The 16,606-nt window shown below is 40.2% G+C and overlaps 2 protein-coding genes across 4 annotated transcripts; both read right to left on the bottom strand.

Moving 5' to 3' along the window:
* Nucleotides 1-384: 384 nt before the first annotated feature.
* LOC128437306 (intercellular adhesion molecule 1) lies at nucleotides 385-14,247 on the bottom strand. 2 transcript variants are annotated; one of them, XM_053419407.1, is made up of 5 exons: nucleotides 13,988-14,247; nucleotides 13,173-13,439; nucleotides 12,760-13,092; nucleotides 12,150-12,407; nucleotides 385-1,006 (listed from the first exon to the last, which is right to left on the bottom strand). In XM_053419407.1, the coding sequence occupies exons 1-5, from the start codon at nucleotides 14,058-14,060 to the stop codon at nucleotides 888-890; spliced, it is 1,050 nt and encodes a 349-aa protein (XP_053275382.1). In that variant the 5' UTR covers nucleotides 14,061-14,247; the 3' UTR covers nucleotides 385-887. The 2 variants fall into 2 exon arrangements, with proteins under 2 accessions (XP_053275382.1, XP_053275379.1); XM_053419404.1 differs by lacking the exon at nucleotides 385-1,006 and adding an exon at nucleotides 10,451-11,070.
* On the bottom strand, nucleotides 4,984-8,722 carry LOC128437302 (uncharacterized). 2 transcript variants are annotated; one of them, XM_053419397.1, is made up of 9 exons: nucleotides 8,474-8,722; nucleotides 7,952-8,230; nucleotides 7,631-7,864; nucleotides 7,431-7,535; nucleotides 6,845-7,042; nucleotides 6,404-6,736; nucleotides 5,889-6,228; nucleotides 5,742-5,799; nucleotides 4,984-5,388 (listed from the first exon to the last, which is right to left on the bottom strand). In XM_053419397.1, exons 1-9 carry the CDS (start codon nucleotides 8,526-8,528, stop codon nucleotides 5,197-5,199), a joined length of 1,794 nt encoding a protein of 597 aa, XP_053275372.1. In that variant the 5' UTR covers nucleotides 8,529-8,722; the 3' UTR covers nucleotides 4,984-5,196. The 2 variants fall into 2 exon arrangements, with proteins under 2 accessions (XP_053275372.1, XP_053275371.1); XM_053419396.1 differs by having other exon boundaries at nucleotides 5,253-5,799.
* Nucleotides 14,248-16,606: the final 2,359 nt, after the last annotated feature.

Genomic DNA, 16,606 nt, shown 5'->3' on the forward strand with positions numbered 1-16,606 from the left:
TCAATGTGTGTATCATGCTGTGTGTTCAGGTATGCCACATATGCATTTTTCTATTTTGAATATTTCAATTTTCCGATTTTCCCGATGTTTTTGATATTTGCTGTAATATTCAGAAAATGCCATGTCTCTGTATTTGTTCATGCATTACACTTTGAACTTGAAGCCAGCAAACATCAGGTCTGCTTCATTTCTTTCTTTGAACTTTAAACTGAACTTTAAAATATATATGTATATTTGTGACTTCCTTTAACAGCGTTATGTCGTCAGTAGAGATGGATTTGAGCAGGACGCTCCAGACAGAACATAGACTAAAACACACTCAGACATTATTAGTTCCATTACTAAACAATTGTAATATATAAAATAACCACAACAACTGACCCATTTAGCCAACAAATACTTTATTAGCTTCACATTTACACAGGATTTTTAACGACACACTAACTGTACAGTCACTGAAAACAGAAAAAGAGAGAGATGATCTTTCTTTCACCAAATAAGAAATGTACTTCCTTGGGTAACTCACAAAATACAGTTCAGTGTTCAACTTAACTTTAACAAGTCATAGAAATACATTTGGGAACTTCACTGTGAAAGAATATGTGAATAATTTTTCAAAATTTTGTCCAACAATGTGGTTTCGTCTGTCGAATGAAATGTATAAATTGGCCAAAAACCAATGTTAAACCATGAGTATGTGTTAAACTTGAGATACAGACACTCAAACAAGTTGAGACTGATGACAGGATATTTTATGTGGTCAGTAGAGAGATGACAGCAAATGACAGCGAGAGAGAGATGTGACACTCAGGCCACGAGTCCGAAACCAACTCTGCAGCGTGTCACAACACAACTTCTCCACACACTTGTCGCACTTTCCCACAGACTCACTCTACAGTGGGTACGGCCTCGTGCTGTTTGCTTCGTTTGTAGAGAAAGAAGGCTCCTCCCATCAAGCAGGCGATAACCACAAGAACAATAACTACTATGTACGGGAGGATGTAGGCTAAAGAACGAAGAGGAACAGAGAATATTCAACATCAGACCATGTCAAAACATGTATCATCAACACTGCCACAATGAACTTTCTTTTTTTACAGACATTATCCGGATCCTTCCTTTCACATATGAAGCATAAAGCATGCACATCCAAACTTGACCTGTAGCGCCTGCCCTTGTTTTTATTAGTATATCTGCTCTAATTGAGCATTACGGTCCATGCTATCAATTGCAGATCACACAGTGAAAATTTTCTGTAAATCCAATGATAGTTGTAAAACAAAGCTTACTTCCTGCTGCCAGGAGGTGGCACCATTACTATTATTACATACAGACTGATAGATCTGTTCAAGTAGGGGATCTGATGTAGCGTGAACAATTTTGTGTCATTTGGACAATGTTACAACAACTTCATTTTCACACTAATCAGTAGGTGGCGTTATGACCCTGCACTAATATTAACATATGGAGCTGTTCAGGTCAGGATTGTGATCATAGTTCAGTATTTGGGGGCCGGTTGGATCATGCAGAGTAGATTTACAAAGTACTTCCTGTTTCATGGCGAATCAGTTGGTTGCGCTATGACACTGAGGAAATGTTGACACATAGAGCTGTTCAGGATTGGACTCTGATCATGTGACAGATGGTTGGTGGTGATAGGACATTGCACAGTGGAGTTACGACAACATCGTCTCCTTTGGCGAAGGATGAACCTTAAAGGGGACATGTTATGCCCATTTCACCACAGTTGATATGGTTCCTTGGGGTCTTAATGAAATATCCGGAACATTTTTTGGTAAAAATACCACAAGGATAATTTAAAACAGCACCTTTTTACTCTGTCTAAAACAGAGGTGTAGGACATAACGTTTTTACCACCTTTAATTAGCCTGTGTGTTTGAATGTGTTCTCACTACAGAATGCATTCAACATCTATAGGGCATATTATGGGCCTTTATGTCTAAGAGGAATAGAGCAGTAAGTTTTGTTTTTTTTAGGCATGAGATATCAGTCATTTCTGCAATACAAATATGGCTGAGGAATAAAATACATAAATTACTCTTCCCTCTGTATTGCTTTGCCAACTGCTCATCCTTCAGTGTCAATTGTTGACATGTTACATATCAAACATTAAAAGCATACAACTGTTTATATAAACTTTTATTGTCAGAAAGATTGCCACAGAGCTTTTTAATCATACTTATTAAATGTACTGGCTGGGACAGAGGTAATAAATACAAAAAATACCAAGAATAATAAAAACATTGATTACAAAAATACACTTTGTGCCATCAGTAGCCATACTGTAAACAAAGGAACACTTTATATTTGTGGGTCACCTTTTCTTCTCTAAATACAATGTGAACTTTGCTCAGCCGTTACAGGTATTTGGCGTAGAGAAGCTTTGGTAGCTGGTGTTGAGGCTATCTGGGCCGGAGAATCAGGGTGGTCCTGCCCTCCTGCTCGGTGCTCCAGATACGCAGAGTGTTCCCTGATGCTCAGGGAAGTTATACAGGGTTCAGACCTGCCTATAACTTCCTGCTTGTCAGGTTTCTCATACTTAGCAGAGAGGTCCTCAGGTTTTGAGATCTTCAGCACCTCATTCACATATGGGGCCGGGTCCTGAAAAACCTGGTGAAAGATGAGGTCCAACAGGTTATCCACGTAATCTGTAATACAAATTGGGGGGAAAAGTTGGACATTTTGCACTTTTTTGTATTTATTATTTTCTTTTTATAATTATATTATTCTATTTATCGTGAAGACGATAAATAAATGGTCTTTAAATGGTGAAGACCATATAAAGACAGCAGTTAATTGATATGTTATTTATGTTTCACATACTGTTTGTACATTGTTTGGCTTTTAAATAGAGCCTGTGAGACTCACGGAAGGCTGCATCTGCTTTCACCGGCTTTGCTGTGCACTCGCCCTTCTTATATATTACATCTGTCCCCCGCCGACACACAGGACAAACCTCAAACAGCTCCAGGAGGCAGTTTTCATAGACAATTTATGTGGGTGTCTTATGAACAGGGTTGGAAGATTCCATTCTATTAGATTTCACCAAAAGGCTGCAACAGCTAAAAAAGTGTAGGATGGTAATCCATCTGATTATTGAAATGTTTAGATTAAATATTGAGTCACTCACGTCACATCTGCTGACTCAGTCAAGACTGTGATCGAGTCATCAGGATCATAGGTAGCATCCTGTGGCTCTCCGAAGTCCATACTTGAACAACTTAGGTTTTCCTCTCCCTCCTCCAAGCAAGGCCTCTTACAGCTGAGGTCCCAACACCAACATTATTGCAGCACAGTTTTCTGTGAGCCTATGATAAAACAGACATTCAGTATCCATGGAGTCACAACAAATGAGATGCTGTTACAACTTTAACACGGAGACACAATCAATGACATGACGAAGTAACTGAGGGTAAACAAACCTGTACTTTTGTAGTGAGGTCGAAGTGTTTTCATAGAAAGCTGCGTTCCATGTGTGCATCTTTGGTGGGTCCGTCTGGCATGCTACGTGATGTAGCCTAGCAGCGTGAACAGATGTGCTTGCCTGAACACCAAAAGCAGATCACCGTTCACCGGACTCCGACGCCGTCTTCTCGCTAAGTCTCGCCAGCCGTCCTCGATTAATGAAAACTCCTGTAAAGTCTCTCCCTATCCCCCACCACTACATACTAGCCCCCCACCCCCTCACACACACGGCACAACATGCTAACGGCACTAGCCTCAACACAAAATGTCTAAAAGAAGCAAATACCAGAATTATAAAAAAATAATTACCATTTTCAGTGTTGCAACGGAAAGATGGCACCGACCCCTCTTTCAATAACAACCTTTTTAGAGAATCCGTTGTTATATTGGCCCAGGTTGATAAAACAGTCCGATTCAAAGTGGTGGCAGGAACGTTGCCATCATATATGAACTCAATCCATCTCAATCTTGTGTCTTCTGAAGCTGGAGTCACATGAAGACATTTGTGCAGCCGACCACTGAGCATCTCGGTTGTCGAATTTGATTCATGCTGCTAGTTAGCTTATCCAAGTGTTTCCAAGGCTTGCAAGAATGAAATGGCTGCCGGACACCGATAGACTGTCTAAAAAGTGGGTGGGTCCATCCATGGGTGGGTCGAGTGGTAGTGGGGGAGTGCATAGATCTATGGGGGCACGGGCATGTTGCGACTATGACGTCTATTTCGGTCGTAATTCCATTGGACGCACTCTAGCACATACTATCTGAAATAGAGGAACCACAACAAATCGCGAGTTGTTTTTTTCCAGAGTTTTTGGGAAGGTAGACATGCCAGATACCCAAAATAATGTGTAGAAGCACTACAAAAGTGGAATTTTCATAATATGTCCCCTTTAAGGTTCTTTCTGTTGGCCGGGTTATAACGTCTGTTTCCTTTGGAGGTCGGGAGGGAAATCACCTGAGGACACGTCAGTGGTACTGGGGGGGTTTCTCTTGCAACACAACACGTGTTAGAATAAATGTGGGGCTGTGCAGAATAAATAAAACCATAATTCATATCTCATGGTCCCTAACCAGGACCTCAGTATGACTGGGCTTCAACACTGCATAAGGACACAGAAATAGAGAAATAAATAGGAAATAAATAAATGTGGTAATATATTTGAGACATTTATTAACACATTTCTGTATTTATTTCCTCATTTATTTATGTATTTATTTATACATTTGTTTATTCATGTATTTATTTATACATTTAGTTATACTTAAGTCATGTACCGTCCTCCATAGTTTGGTTGATTTTTGATCACAACATTTTCCGCCACCTACTGGCCCAGCAAGCTCGTATGAGTGTTTGTTGTCTGCAGTAGTTTAGACAAGGCCTTTGTCTGAAGTGATGTGCTAATTTTAGAGTTCCACTAACAGGCCAGTTTGCCTGAAAGAGGAAATAGAAACGCATTTGTAGACTTGTGGTCAATTATGTTGCAACATAAAAAAAAATGAATATAATTAATTTTTTTATTAGAAATATCTGTATTCATATTCGTCATAAGACTCTTTAATTACATTCAGCATAGCAGATAACATGTCAAGGAAATGCCATTACAATCAAAGTAGCCTATTAATACAAACATATAAAATAATGAATATGGTGTTAGGCAGCTTTTAATTCTAAGAAGTCACAAAGTCTGAATCACTTGTAATAACAGATGTTTACTCAGGTGTTGTTTTGGGTGTAAAGCTGACAACAGCATAGGGGCTTTGCTTTTCTTCTTGGGGCTGATGTGTCTGGATCTGTGAGTAGAGAGCATCTCTGTTGTTGGGGAATTGAACGCTGCTATAGAGAATATCATCCTCCTCTACTGGTTGAGCCGAGATATCGTCTAACTCATGATCTGGGCTTATCTGATGAAGAGACAAGAGAAACATTTTTATTTACTATTTCTGTGTATTTAAAATTCTCTTAATAAAATTAACAGATTCCAAATGGAGGTCAAATGAATGGGAGGATTCAATATAGTTGCATTTGCCTGGAATAACTCTTGATGTATATTAAATTAAAAACTGAAATGTACTGAGAAAATAAAACATGATTTATGTACAGTATTGTAAAATATAACATTCCTGGAACATATGGGACAATGCATCTCTGTTTCATTAGAACAATGGTTGAAGCTGCTGTTTGGACTCAGTTGAACTCTCTGAAGAGATGAGGACGTTTGTCTAATGGAAGAAACTGTTAAAGTTCTCCGCTTTACCTCCTCCAAGTTGACAGAGGTTTCAGTTCTTGGAGACTGGATGGAAGTCTTCTTTCTTCTAGAGAGTGAAATGAATAGGTGAAGCCAGGTTAGTGTGAAAGAGAATGTGAAAGTCATTGTTTTGAAGCAGAGCACAGTGATGCTCACCTGATCCACAAGAAGATGGAGATGGGTATTACAACCAGGAGAAGAACAACGATTCCTATGGCTGCTTGAGTCCATTTTCTTCTTCTGTGGACAGTGAGCATCTTTTGATGAGAGCTCTTTTGGAGCATTTTAACTTTGCAGGAGTAGTTTCCTTCATGTTCACTGCTGACGGGGTCTAGAACCAGGTACTTGCTTTGTGTTTTTGTCAGATTCAGAGGTTGATTGTTCAAGTACCAAATGTAGTTCATGTTGTCCGTCAGAGGACAACTGGTTCTGCAGGTCAGCGTGACTCTCTGCCCCTCAGTCACCTCCTCAGAAGGACTAAACTTCACTCTCAGATCTGAAAGATGAGATTGGTCAGTTGATAAAGACGTTCCTGAACAAGTGTCTTCTAAAACAACCAAATAAGCAAGAAGGGTAAATGGAATTAGTTTGTTGAATTAGTTGTCTTATTTTTATCAATAGTAACTCTCTATAGAAAGTATGCAGGTATTTAATCTAAATACTGTACCTACCTGTGACGACCAAAGTCACCCCAGGAACAGCCGCCCATTTCCCTGCATCACTTCCTATTCTGAATATGTATTCTGTTGAGTCATTCTTGTTCAGTTTATTGATTGTCAGGATGTGGCGGTTCATCACTTCATGAAACTTAATATGATCTGTATTCGTTATCAGCTCTTCACCAGCCGCCATGTCACTTCTCCTACTCTTATACCACGATTTATACTTCAGCTGCTGGTAGTAAGGATGTGAGTATTCACTGGAGATGTTCACTGAGGAACCTTGCAGAGCACAGATCCTCCTGTTGACATAATTCACTGTGAAGCAGTTTAGATCCTGAATACCTGAAAGAGAGATTTTAAACAAATCATCAAACAGTTTATCTTTCTCCCTTTTACAGGCTCTTGACTCAAATCTTTTATGAATTATAAAACAAACGGGCTCATACTCACAAACTTCATCTGAGAACAAGTGCTTTACAGCACAGGAGTAAGAGTCAGGAGAGGTGATGAGAACTGATCGTGGTTCCTGCTCCAATTGTCTGTTTTTGTACCATTTGATGGTTTGAGCTTGCGTCTGTGGACAGCTGGTGTTACAGGCCAGTTTGACATGCGCCCTGTCTTCAGTCTTTTGAACATGAACTTGTATTTCTGTTGGGAGAGAATAACAAAACAAACTGCTTCTCACCACTTCATCTCTGCCACGTTAATCGAGATGGGCTAATAACTTAGTTACTGGATAATCCCTGTCACATAATGATGAGTGAAAATCCATCCATACTTTCTTTATTTAATTTGTACACATACACACACACAAGTTTCCATTCTTTATCAATTCATTCCTAACCTAAACCCAACCAGAACTCATATCTCATGGTCCCTAACCAGGACCTCAGTATGACCGGGCTTCAACGTGAAAGGTAACTAACGATCTCTGGTGAAACACTGTAGATCTTTTAAATTGTGAAAACATTATTTAAAGGATTTAGACGTATGGGGTTGGGAGTTTGTTTGTGTGTAATTATTTGTGAAACTTCACCTCTGAGATATGTGATGGAGCACGGCTCATCTTCTGGTCTCTGCTGATTTGAGCACATTCTGCCTTTAGCATAGGTCACAGTGAAGCAGGCTGATGTGAGAGAAGCTGGACAAAAGAAAAACAACATTCTGTGGTGAACAGTGTTTCACAAACTTTACAATTCAAGGCAGCAGGATACGGAGCCACATGTTGTCACTCACCCACTGAGACTTCAGGGGCTCTGAGATGCTCGTAGCCTTTGACAGCACAGGAGTATGTGACTGATTCCTCGCTGCTGATTAGCTCCTGGTACCAAGGAGACAAGTCCTCATAGAGAAACTCTGTGTTCTTGTACCAGATATAGACCACAGGTCTTTCAGTCAGAGGACAACTGCTGCTGCACATCAGTGACACTGTCTTTTCTCCTGTGGCAGGAAACACCTTCACCTGCAGGTCTGAGATGATGTTGAATAAAACAAGAATTAATGCACTGATGTTATTTTGCAATAATATATTAATAATATATAACTGAACAATTTTACCTGCAACAAGGAGCTGAATGACTCTCCCCTGGCATCTGTCATTTACGTCACTACAACAGTAAAAGTTTTTATCACTCTCTCTCAGATCATTGATCGTCATAGTGAAGTCGCTCTCTTCAGATATGATCACATGTTTTCCGTCAACGATCTGATCTGGAACCATCTTGTTGTTCTCCAAACGAACAGTGAACCATTTCATGCTTGATGTGGGACGTTGAGCTGAGCAGTGTAGATCCACTGATGAACCTTTTAAGGCACAGATGCTGTTTGCTCCAACCCCTTTAACAGAAAAGCATTTTTACAGTTCTTAAGTTCTAGTAGATAAACTGTAAATTAATTGTTTTTGTAAATACCAATTTGTTGAAATATATGTGAAGAGCAGAATATGAGAAAACATTTTGAGTGTCATCTTTTTTCTTCAAATCAATCTACAATTGACTAATATGCTGATAAACATTTCAATTTCTTACAGTTCAGTTCCGATTCACAGTTAGTGTTGTTGAAATAAACGATCATTCTTACCTGAGATGTACAGGAACAAACCCATGATCACACATTCTGCTCCTGTAGACAACATGGCCAGTGTTGTCTTCAGCTACTCAACAGAAAGTATGTCTTTAAATGAAGCTCATCAAAAATTATAATTATAAATGGTAAAAATCTATCACTTAGAAAAAGAAAGACTGAAGCCAGATTGGTCTGCTTGCCTGTGTGAGACGGTTTGTCAGATCTCAACTTGTAAAGAACAGTTTCCTCATTATTCTTAGTTTAAAAAAACAGCTCTATGCATTTCCTGTGTTATTTGACTCGCCTGTTAATAGGTTAGATTGTGTAACTGTGGCTTCTAGATACTGACAGTAACGTCAGTAAAACTTTGCCTTGCAGCAATGTTCTCACAACTTAAACACCATGTTCATGACTTTGTAACCACAAACTCACAAGTTTAATTTGTGAGCAGCAATAGTCTCTTAATAATCATGGAAGTGTATTGGATGTAACATAATAAACCTAGAGTTCCATCTCCCATTGCCTTTTAACAAGTTTCTTATCTGTTGCTAACATGAAACTAGAATGTTGCTCTGACAGTCCATACCTCCACCAAGGCTAATAAGTATTATGTAATATGTCAAAGCAGCGTGTCCAGTTAGCTATCCAGATGGTGGCGGCCACCAGATTGTAGTTTGTTCCACCACATTTTCATAATCAACCAAACCACTTTCACGCTTCTCTTATTATAATAACATTGAATCTCTAGATTGGTGTTTTGCCACATTGCTGCATTGTATCGTTTTGTGTTGTGCAATTTGCAGCACTATTTGCCATGTGCTTGCACTATCACCCCCAAAGTGTTTACCATCCACGCAGTCAGTCAGACCTCAGTTTCAGATGCAGTTGTGTGCTTGTTTGCTGTCACTTGGAATTAACCATATACGTATTGAGTTAAATTTGTGGGAGACTTCCTGTGTGTATTCTTCCTTTGGCCACGTCCCACCCCTCTACAAAATGTCATGGTGTCAGTTCAGTGGTTTCTGTGTAATCCTGCTAATTTACAAACTCAAACACTGATGATTTATGATGTTTATTCGTTGACACTTAATTTGAAAATAGAATGTTTTTTGCAATTCCTATCTTTCGTTGCTGAAAGAATTATAACAAAATGTTGACCAACTCTGTCTGAGGGCCCAGCCGAGATTGTTGTCCATGCTAATGCTGATATTTTGCATTATATGCCCTTGTTGACTACTTATAAACATTGATAATGATATGTGATGTTACTGTTGGCTGTGTTGAAGGGGAGTGTGTGGTGCATGTGTCATTTTCTGGTGTTGTTTGCAGAGGTTGAATTATCGGTGACGTCTTGCGGTCTGTTGCTTCTTTGGGTTGTTATCACACTGGTTTTCCGGGTTTGGACAGTAGAGGGGGTGGGGCAGCTCGCTCATGACACTTTGGCCTTGAAGCCAGCAAACACTGTTTCTGCTTAATTTCTGTCTTTTCCCTTTTCCAGGTCAGGACAGGTGTTGTAATGTGGGGGCTGCACGCTGGTGGGGGGGTCCAGATGTGCTGGCAGCTGTGTGTGTTGTGGTGGAGGTGTCACTCTTTGTTGGGTGAATGTTTTCAATTTGTGTATCATACTGTGTAATCAGGTATGCCACATATGCATTTTTCTATTTTGAATATTTCATGTTCCGATTTTCCCGATGTGTTTGCTATTCGCTGTAATATTCAGAAAATGCCATGTCTCTGTATTTGTTCATGCATTACACTTTGAACTTGAAGCCAGCAAACATCAGGTTTGCTTCACATCTTTCTTTTAAACTTTAAACTGAACTTTAAAATATATATGTATATTTGTGACTTCCTTTAACAGCGTTATGTCTTCAGTAGAGATGGATCTGAGCTGGACGCTCCAGACAGAACATAGACTAAAACACACTCAGACATTATTAGTTCCATTACTAAACAATTGTAATATATAAAATAACCACAACAAGTGACCCATTTAGCCAACAAATACTTTATTAGGTTTACATTTACACAGGATTTTTAACGACACACTAACTGTACATTCACTGAAAACACAAAAAGAGAGAGATGATCTTTCTTTCACCAAATAAAAAATGTACTTCCTTGGGTAACTCACAAAATACAGTTCAGTGTTCAACTTAACTTCAAAAAGTCATAGAAATACATTTGGGAACTTCACTGTGAAAGAATATGTTAATAATTTTTCAAAATTTTGTCCAACAATGTGGTTTCGTCTGTCAAATGAAATGTATAAATTGGCCTAAAACCAATGTTAAACCATGAGTACGTGTTAAACCTGAGATACAGACACTCACACAAGTTGAGACTGATGACAGGACATTTTATGTGGTCAGTAGAGAGACGACAGCAAATGACAGCGAGAGAGATGTGACACTCAGGCCATGAGTCCCACACCAGCTCTGCAGCATGTCACAACACAACTTCTCCACACACTTGTCGCACCTTCCCACAGACTCACTCTACAGTGGGTACGGCCTCGTGTTGTTTGCTTCGTTTGTAGAGAAAGAAGGCTCCTCCCATCAAGCAGGCGATAACCACAACAACAGCCCCTACTATGTAGGGGATGATGTAGGCTAAAGAAAGAAGAGGAACAAAGAAGATTCAACATCAGACCATGTCAAAACATGTATCATCAACACGGCCACAGTGAACTTTCTTTTTTTACAGACATTATCCGGATCCTTCCTTTCACATATGAAGCATAAAGCATGCACATCCAAATTTGACCTGTAGCTTCTGCCCTTGTTTTTATTAGTATATCTGCTCTAATTGCGCATTACGGTCCATGCTATCAATTGCAGATCACACGGTGGAAATTTTATGTAAATCGAATGATAGCTGTAAAACAAAGCTTACTTCCTGCTGCCAGTAGGTGGCGCCATCACTATTATTACATACAGACTGATAGATGTGTTCAAGTAGGGGCTCTGATGTAGCGTGAGCAATTTTGTGTCATTTGGACAATGTTACAACAACTTCATTTTCACACTAATCAGTAGGTGGCGTTATGACCCTGCACGAATATTAACATATGGAGCTGTTCAGGTCAGGATTGTGATCATAGTTCAGTATTTGGGGGCCGGTTGGATAATGCAGAGTGAATTTACAAAGTACTTCCTGTTTCATGGCGAATCAGTTGGTGGCGCTATGACACTGAGGAAATGTTGACACATAGAGCTGTTCAGGCTTGGACTCTGATCATGTGACAGATGTTTGGTGGTGATAGGACAATGCACAGTGGAGTGATGACAACATCGTGTCCTTTGGCGAAGGATGAACCTTAATGATTGACACCTCAATGTTTACACAGTTTGAGGAAATGTCACAATTCTTACCACGGTCCTATGACTTGTCTCAGCTCATTTGACCCAAAGTTATTTGAATGTCCACTTTCCAAGTGTTTACGTGAGATATTTGGATTGATTTGGAATCTTTGTTTGTTTGGCAGATTCGAAATATCATTGACACGCCCACTTGCTCGCAGCGAATTATTCGGACAGTACCCTGCTGTGGTCTCACATGGACTCACTTGGACATTCTCAGGAATTTTTACTACAGGGCCGGCCGGATAACTCCAGAGGAACATCTGAAGTTCAGTGCATGTCTGACCGCTGCTTTAACGAAGGAACCGGACTGGGAATGAACAACTCACGTTTGACAGCCACCCTGAACGTCACAATGTTTGTGCCCACGTAGTTGCTGACAGAGCAGGTGTACTGCCCCTCGTGTTCAGAAGCCACAGACTGGATGGAGAGGACGCTGCTCTTGGACGGGGGGGCGCCGTCTGGCAGGGATGTCCAGGTGTACGAGGGGCTGGGGTTCCCCTCGGCCGTGCAGTCCAGTTCTAGAGGATGTCCTTGTGTGAGGGTGATCAGATCTGGAGGTGGGGGCGCCAGCTGCTTGGGTTTATCTGTGTTGGAAAAACACAAACAAGTATTGAATCGACCCGGTGCTCCAGACGGAAACTGACTCTGATCTGGAGATGTGTTTATGAACACCTGACTAATCTCTGGTTCAGTTTACTCCCCTTGTAGCTTCTAGACCCCTCGTTGATCTAATCTAAACACATTCTAGCTCCTGTTTTAAAGATGCATGAATAATTATCTTGGAAATTCATAAAAATCTTCTATCTCACAATGTTGAAGGAAGTGATGAAACAGTTCTTGGATCTGCATCAGATCTCTGTTGGTTACCACATCCTGCCACCAAGTTGCACGGCCATCCATTTGCTAGATTTAGTGTAATCTTGTTATCAGACTCACAGTGGACAGTAGCGGTCACGTTTTTCGACGCAACCATCGGGGGGGTCTGTGGTCCATCAGGTCCCAGCTCCAGCTTGACTTGACACCAGTACTGAGCTCCATGGTCTTCTTTAGTGGTGGAGATGCCCAGAGAGAAGACCTCAGTCACTGGTTTCTCCTGTGGTTTACTCAAGGACAGTTTCTGGCCCAGTTCTGTCTGACCTCTGAAGAAGGTCACATGGACGCTTCTAATCGGAGCCACGTTCTGCACCTCACACTGCAGAGTGTAGTTACGGGACTCGAACAACGGCCCGGAGTGATTCAAAAAGCTGACGGAGACCAGGTCTGGAGTCTCTGTGGAGAAAGACAAATAGATGGATGGATGGATGGATAGAGAGAGAGAGTATAAATCTCATAAATAGAAGTGAACTTACTGTACACGGTAACGTTCAGCTGAGTGCAACACTGGATATTATCAGTGGTAGTATAGAAACACTTTGGAGTCGTTTTCCACTCAATCATTTTTGCAACCGTCCATGTGATTGTTCTTCCATTTTTCTTGTTGATTCCAACCGATTTTTCCAAATCGAAGATGCCATCTGGGCACGACGGGCACAGAGAGCAGGTGGCAGAGGTCGGGTCTCCGTGCTTCACCACCAGTCTGGACGGACTGAACACTGTTCTGTCTGCACAGTTGTAATCTGTGAAAAAAACATTCAGGAGTACAACTGTATCTTTTAACGATGCTTCATTCAAATGTGTACTTCACCTTATCACACACTGTACATATTAATATTATAATATACTATCGCATTTGCACTACTTTACATATTCATATTGAAGAGTGTGTGTGTGCGTGTGTGTGTGTGTGGGGGGGGGGTTAGCTAATAATACTCTTACTCCATTCTAGTCTTCTTCTATTCTTCTACAACTTCAACATTCAATATCAATAGGCTAAGTTGTTTATTATTTAGTAACTTTATTTGTACACACACACACACACATGATAGATACACAGCGACACGCATACGCATATACATGGATACACAGACACTGACTCACACACACACCCAAACACACACACACATACATACAGAGATATATGTAAAAGTATAAAGAACACTATAACTATAACTGACGATGAGTCGAGAAACGCCCTCGTGTCTGTTGGTTCTCATCCACTCTGAGAATATAAAATATAAAACATGAACCTTGGACCGAGCGACATGTCTATAAATATCAGACTCACCACAACAGGACACACTGAAGTTCGACAGGAGAACCAACAGAGAGACGATCACCAGCACGTAGCGGGAGAACATGGCTCGAGTTCGGACAGGAACCAGAAGGGAAATCACTTCAGTCTGATCCGGACCGAGAAATGATTAAATGATTAAAAGCTTTTAACTAAGCGAGTCCTCGTTCTCTTTCCCTCTTACTTTAGATCGAGTGAGTGTGTGTGTGTGTGTGTGTGTGTGTGTGTGTGTAGCGGAAGAAGAGGAGGAGGAGGAAGAGGAGGAGACAGGTTGAAAACGAAACTAAAACAGTCCAAGAGACGCGCCGAAGCGTCAGTTTAAATCATCATCATCATCAAAGAATGAATTAATAATGTGAATATGATTAAAATAAGTATCATCAGTAGAAGAAAAATAAGAAAATTCAATTGATAATAACAATAAGAACAAAATAATGATAATTCGCACAGCGCCTTTCTAGATCCTTACAATTGATCATGATCAGACTAAAAGGATATATGTTGAAGTTGACCTGGTATTGGAAGTTATGTACAGTTTCAATGAGCTTACACTTCCCTGATGTGTATTGGAGTATGTATGAGTATGAACTGAGTAGTTTTCCACCGCAGTGCACTCTCAAAGGTATGGAGGCCAAACTGCAGACTTCCCTTATCTCCTGTTTCCTCCCTCTCATGCCAGGGAAAGTCTCAAAATTCCATTAGCATCACAAGCAAGTTAAACAAACAAGCAGCAGAACGAGAGGATGAGGGTCAGAGCAGGTTTGGAGCTCGTGACAGAAGAAATGAAAAGATTGAAAAATCAATTTTAACAGATTTTCAGCTCTGACTCGGGTTCAAGTTCTTCACATCAGAAGAGACAGAGATCAAATTTAAGTAAAGAACCTGGATCATTTAAAAAAAAGTGGCTTCTTTCAAATGTACCAGGTTTGTTTAATAGATAATAAAACACTAAATATCAGCCAACCTTATGAAATTAGTTTCTGGACATTGTGTGATTTGGGGGTGATGCTGATATTAAATCATAAATACTCACAGTTTGTTGTATAGTCCTTAAAATACTCTGTCCAAGACTTTATTTTAAAGTTCTTATCTCACCTCTCAAGAATGTAATTATAAGTTTTTACACCAGTAGGTGGCAGCGTTGATCAGGTCATTGACTTCCTGCCCCAGATCCTCGAAGTTAATGCTGATCTTCCACTTTGCTTCCTCACACAAGACACTTCAGTGGTACTGGGGGGTTTATCTTGCAACACAACACGTGTTAGAATAAATGTGGGGCTGTGCAGAATAAATAAAACTATTAATCACATATTAACTGGTCGTTTATGTATTAACTTGTCTTGTGGCCCCGGACAAAATGAATCAGGGTCTAAAGTTCCCCTCTTGTAAAATAGCAAATTTGGCCCAATTATCCCCAAACAAACGTGGTGCTGGTTATTGCTGTGGTTTGATCGTGGCCCAGATCTGGCAAACAGGAACGGTGCCATCATTCTGCTGGATGTGAATCTGGACTGAAACTCTTTAGCTATGTGGTTGTAGAGAGTTTCCTCTGCTGCTAGGATTACTACCACATTTCTGTTTAATTTAAAGTTTAATCACAAAATCTGAAACTTTTTCTGTGACCTGAACATGTGAGAGGAAGACGAGTCTGAGAGTGAGAGGAGGAAGAGGAGGAGGAGGAGGAGGTGGAGGAGGAGGAGGAAGAGGAGGAGGAGCAGGAGGAGGAGGAAGAGGAGGAGGAGGAGAGGCCTGAGAGTTAAGTACATTTGCCTTTCGTGCTCCCTGATGTGAAATCACACACAAACTGCTGCTGGTCAGTGTTTGTCAGTGTTTGAGGAGCAGATGGTGGCGATGGAGACGTCCTGACGTCACACACATCATCATTAATCACACACACACACACACACACACAGACACACACACACACACACACACACACACACACACACGTTCATGGACAGAGAACATAGTGTAAAAGCTGAAGATGAACCAAGGTACTTGTGCAACAAACACTTTTACAGAACAAAGACAATGAATGAGAAGTATTTTTGTCTGGATTTGCTCGGCAACATCTCATATTTTCTGTGTTTCAAATCAAAATCAAAAATAACTTTCCTCATTCTGTGCAAAGGAAGTCTAGAAAGCTAATGAGTCTTCAGCTGCTGGAGTCAGAGACAAATCAAATGCAGATCTTCCAAGAGTAATAATAATAATACGTGTTACTTGTACAGAGCTTTTATTAAGGCTGAACGAGGCATCATTGGATTAAAAAATACATAGAAAGCAGATAAAATATAAATATAAAACACACGTCATAATCAAACATTACAAACAACGGTGCTGTGTTTCCCTGTTGAGCTACTTATGAAGGATTTTAACACAAAAGGGATTTTTATACCCAAAATGTTTTAACTTTGGACAAAATAAACTGACGCTCGTCTAACTTGCAAAGCTGAAGTATCATGTATCATGACTTAAGATATGTTTTCATGTTCATATGGACTTTTGATAATTGTTTGATTTTAGTTTAGTTTGTAAAAGATAAAGCTAAATACATTTGTTCAACAAAAGAAATCACAAAATATGTATTAGCAGCATTAGTGGTGGAAAAGA

Source organism: Pleuronectes platessa, chromosome 3 (genome assembly GCF_947347685.1).
Source record: "Pleuronectes platessa chromosome 3, fPlePla1.1, whole genome shotgun sequence".
NCBI classification, from domain to species: domain Eukaryota; kingdom Metazoa; phylum Chordata; class Actinopteri; order Pleuronectiformes; family Pleuronectidae; genus Pleuronectes; species Pleuronectes platessa.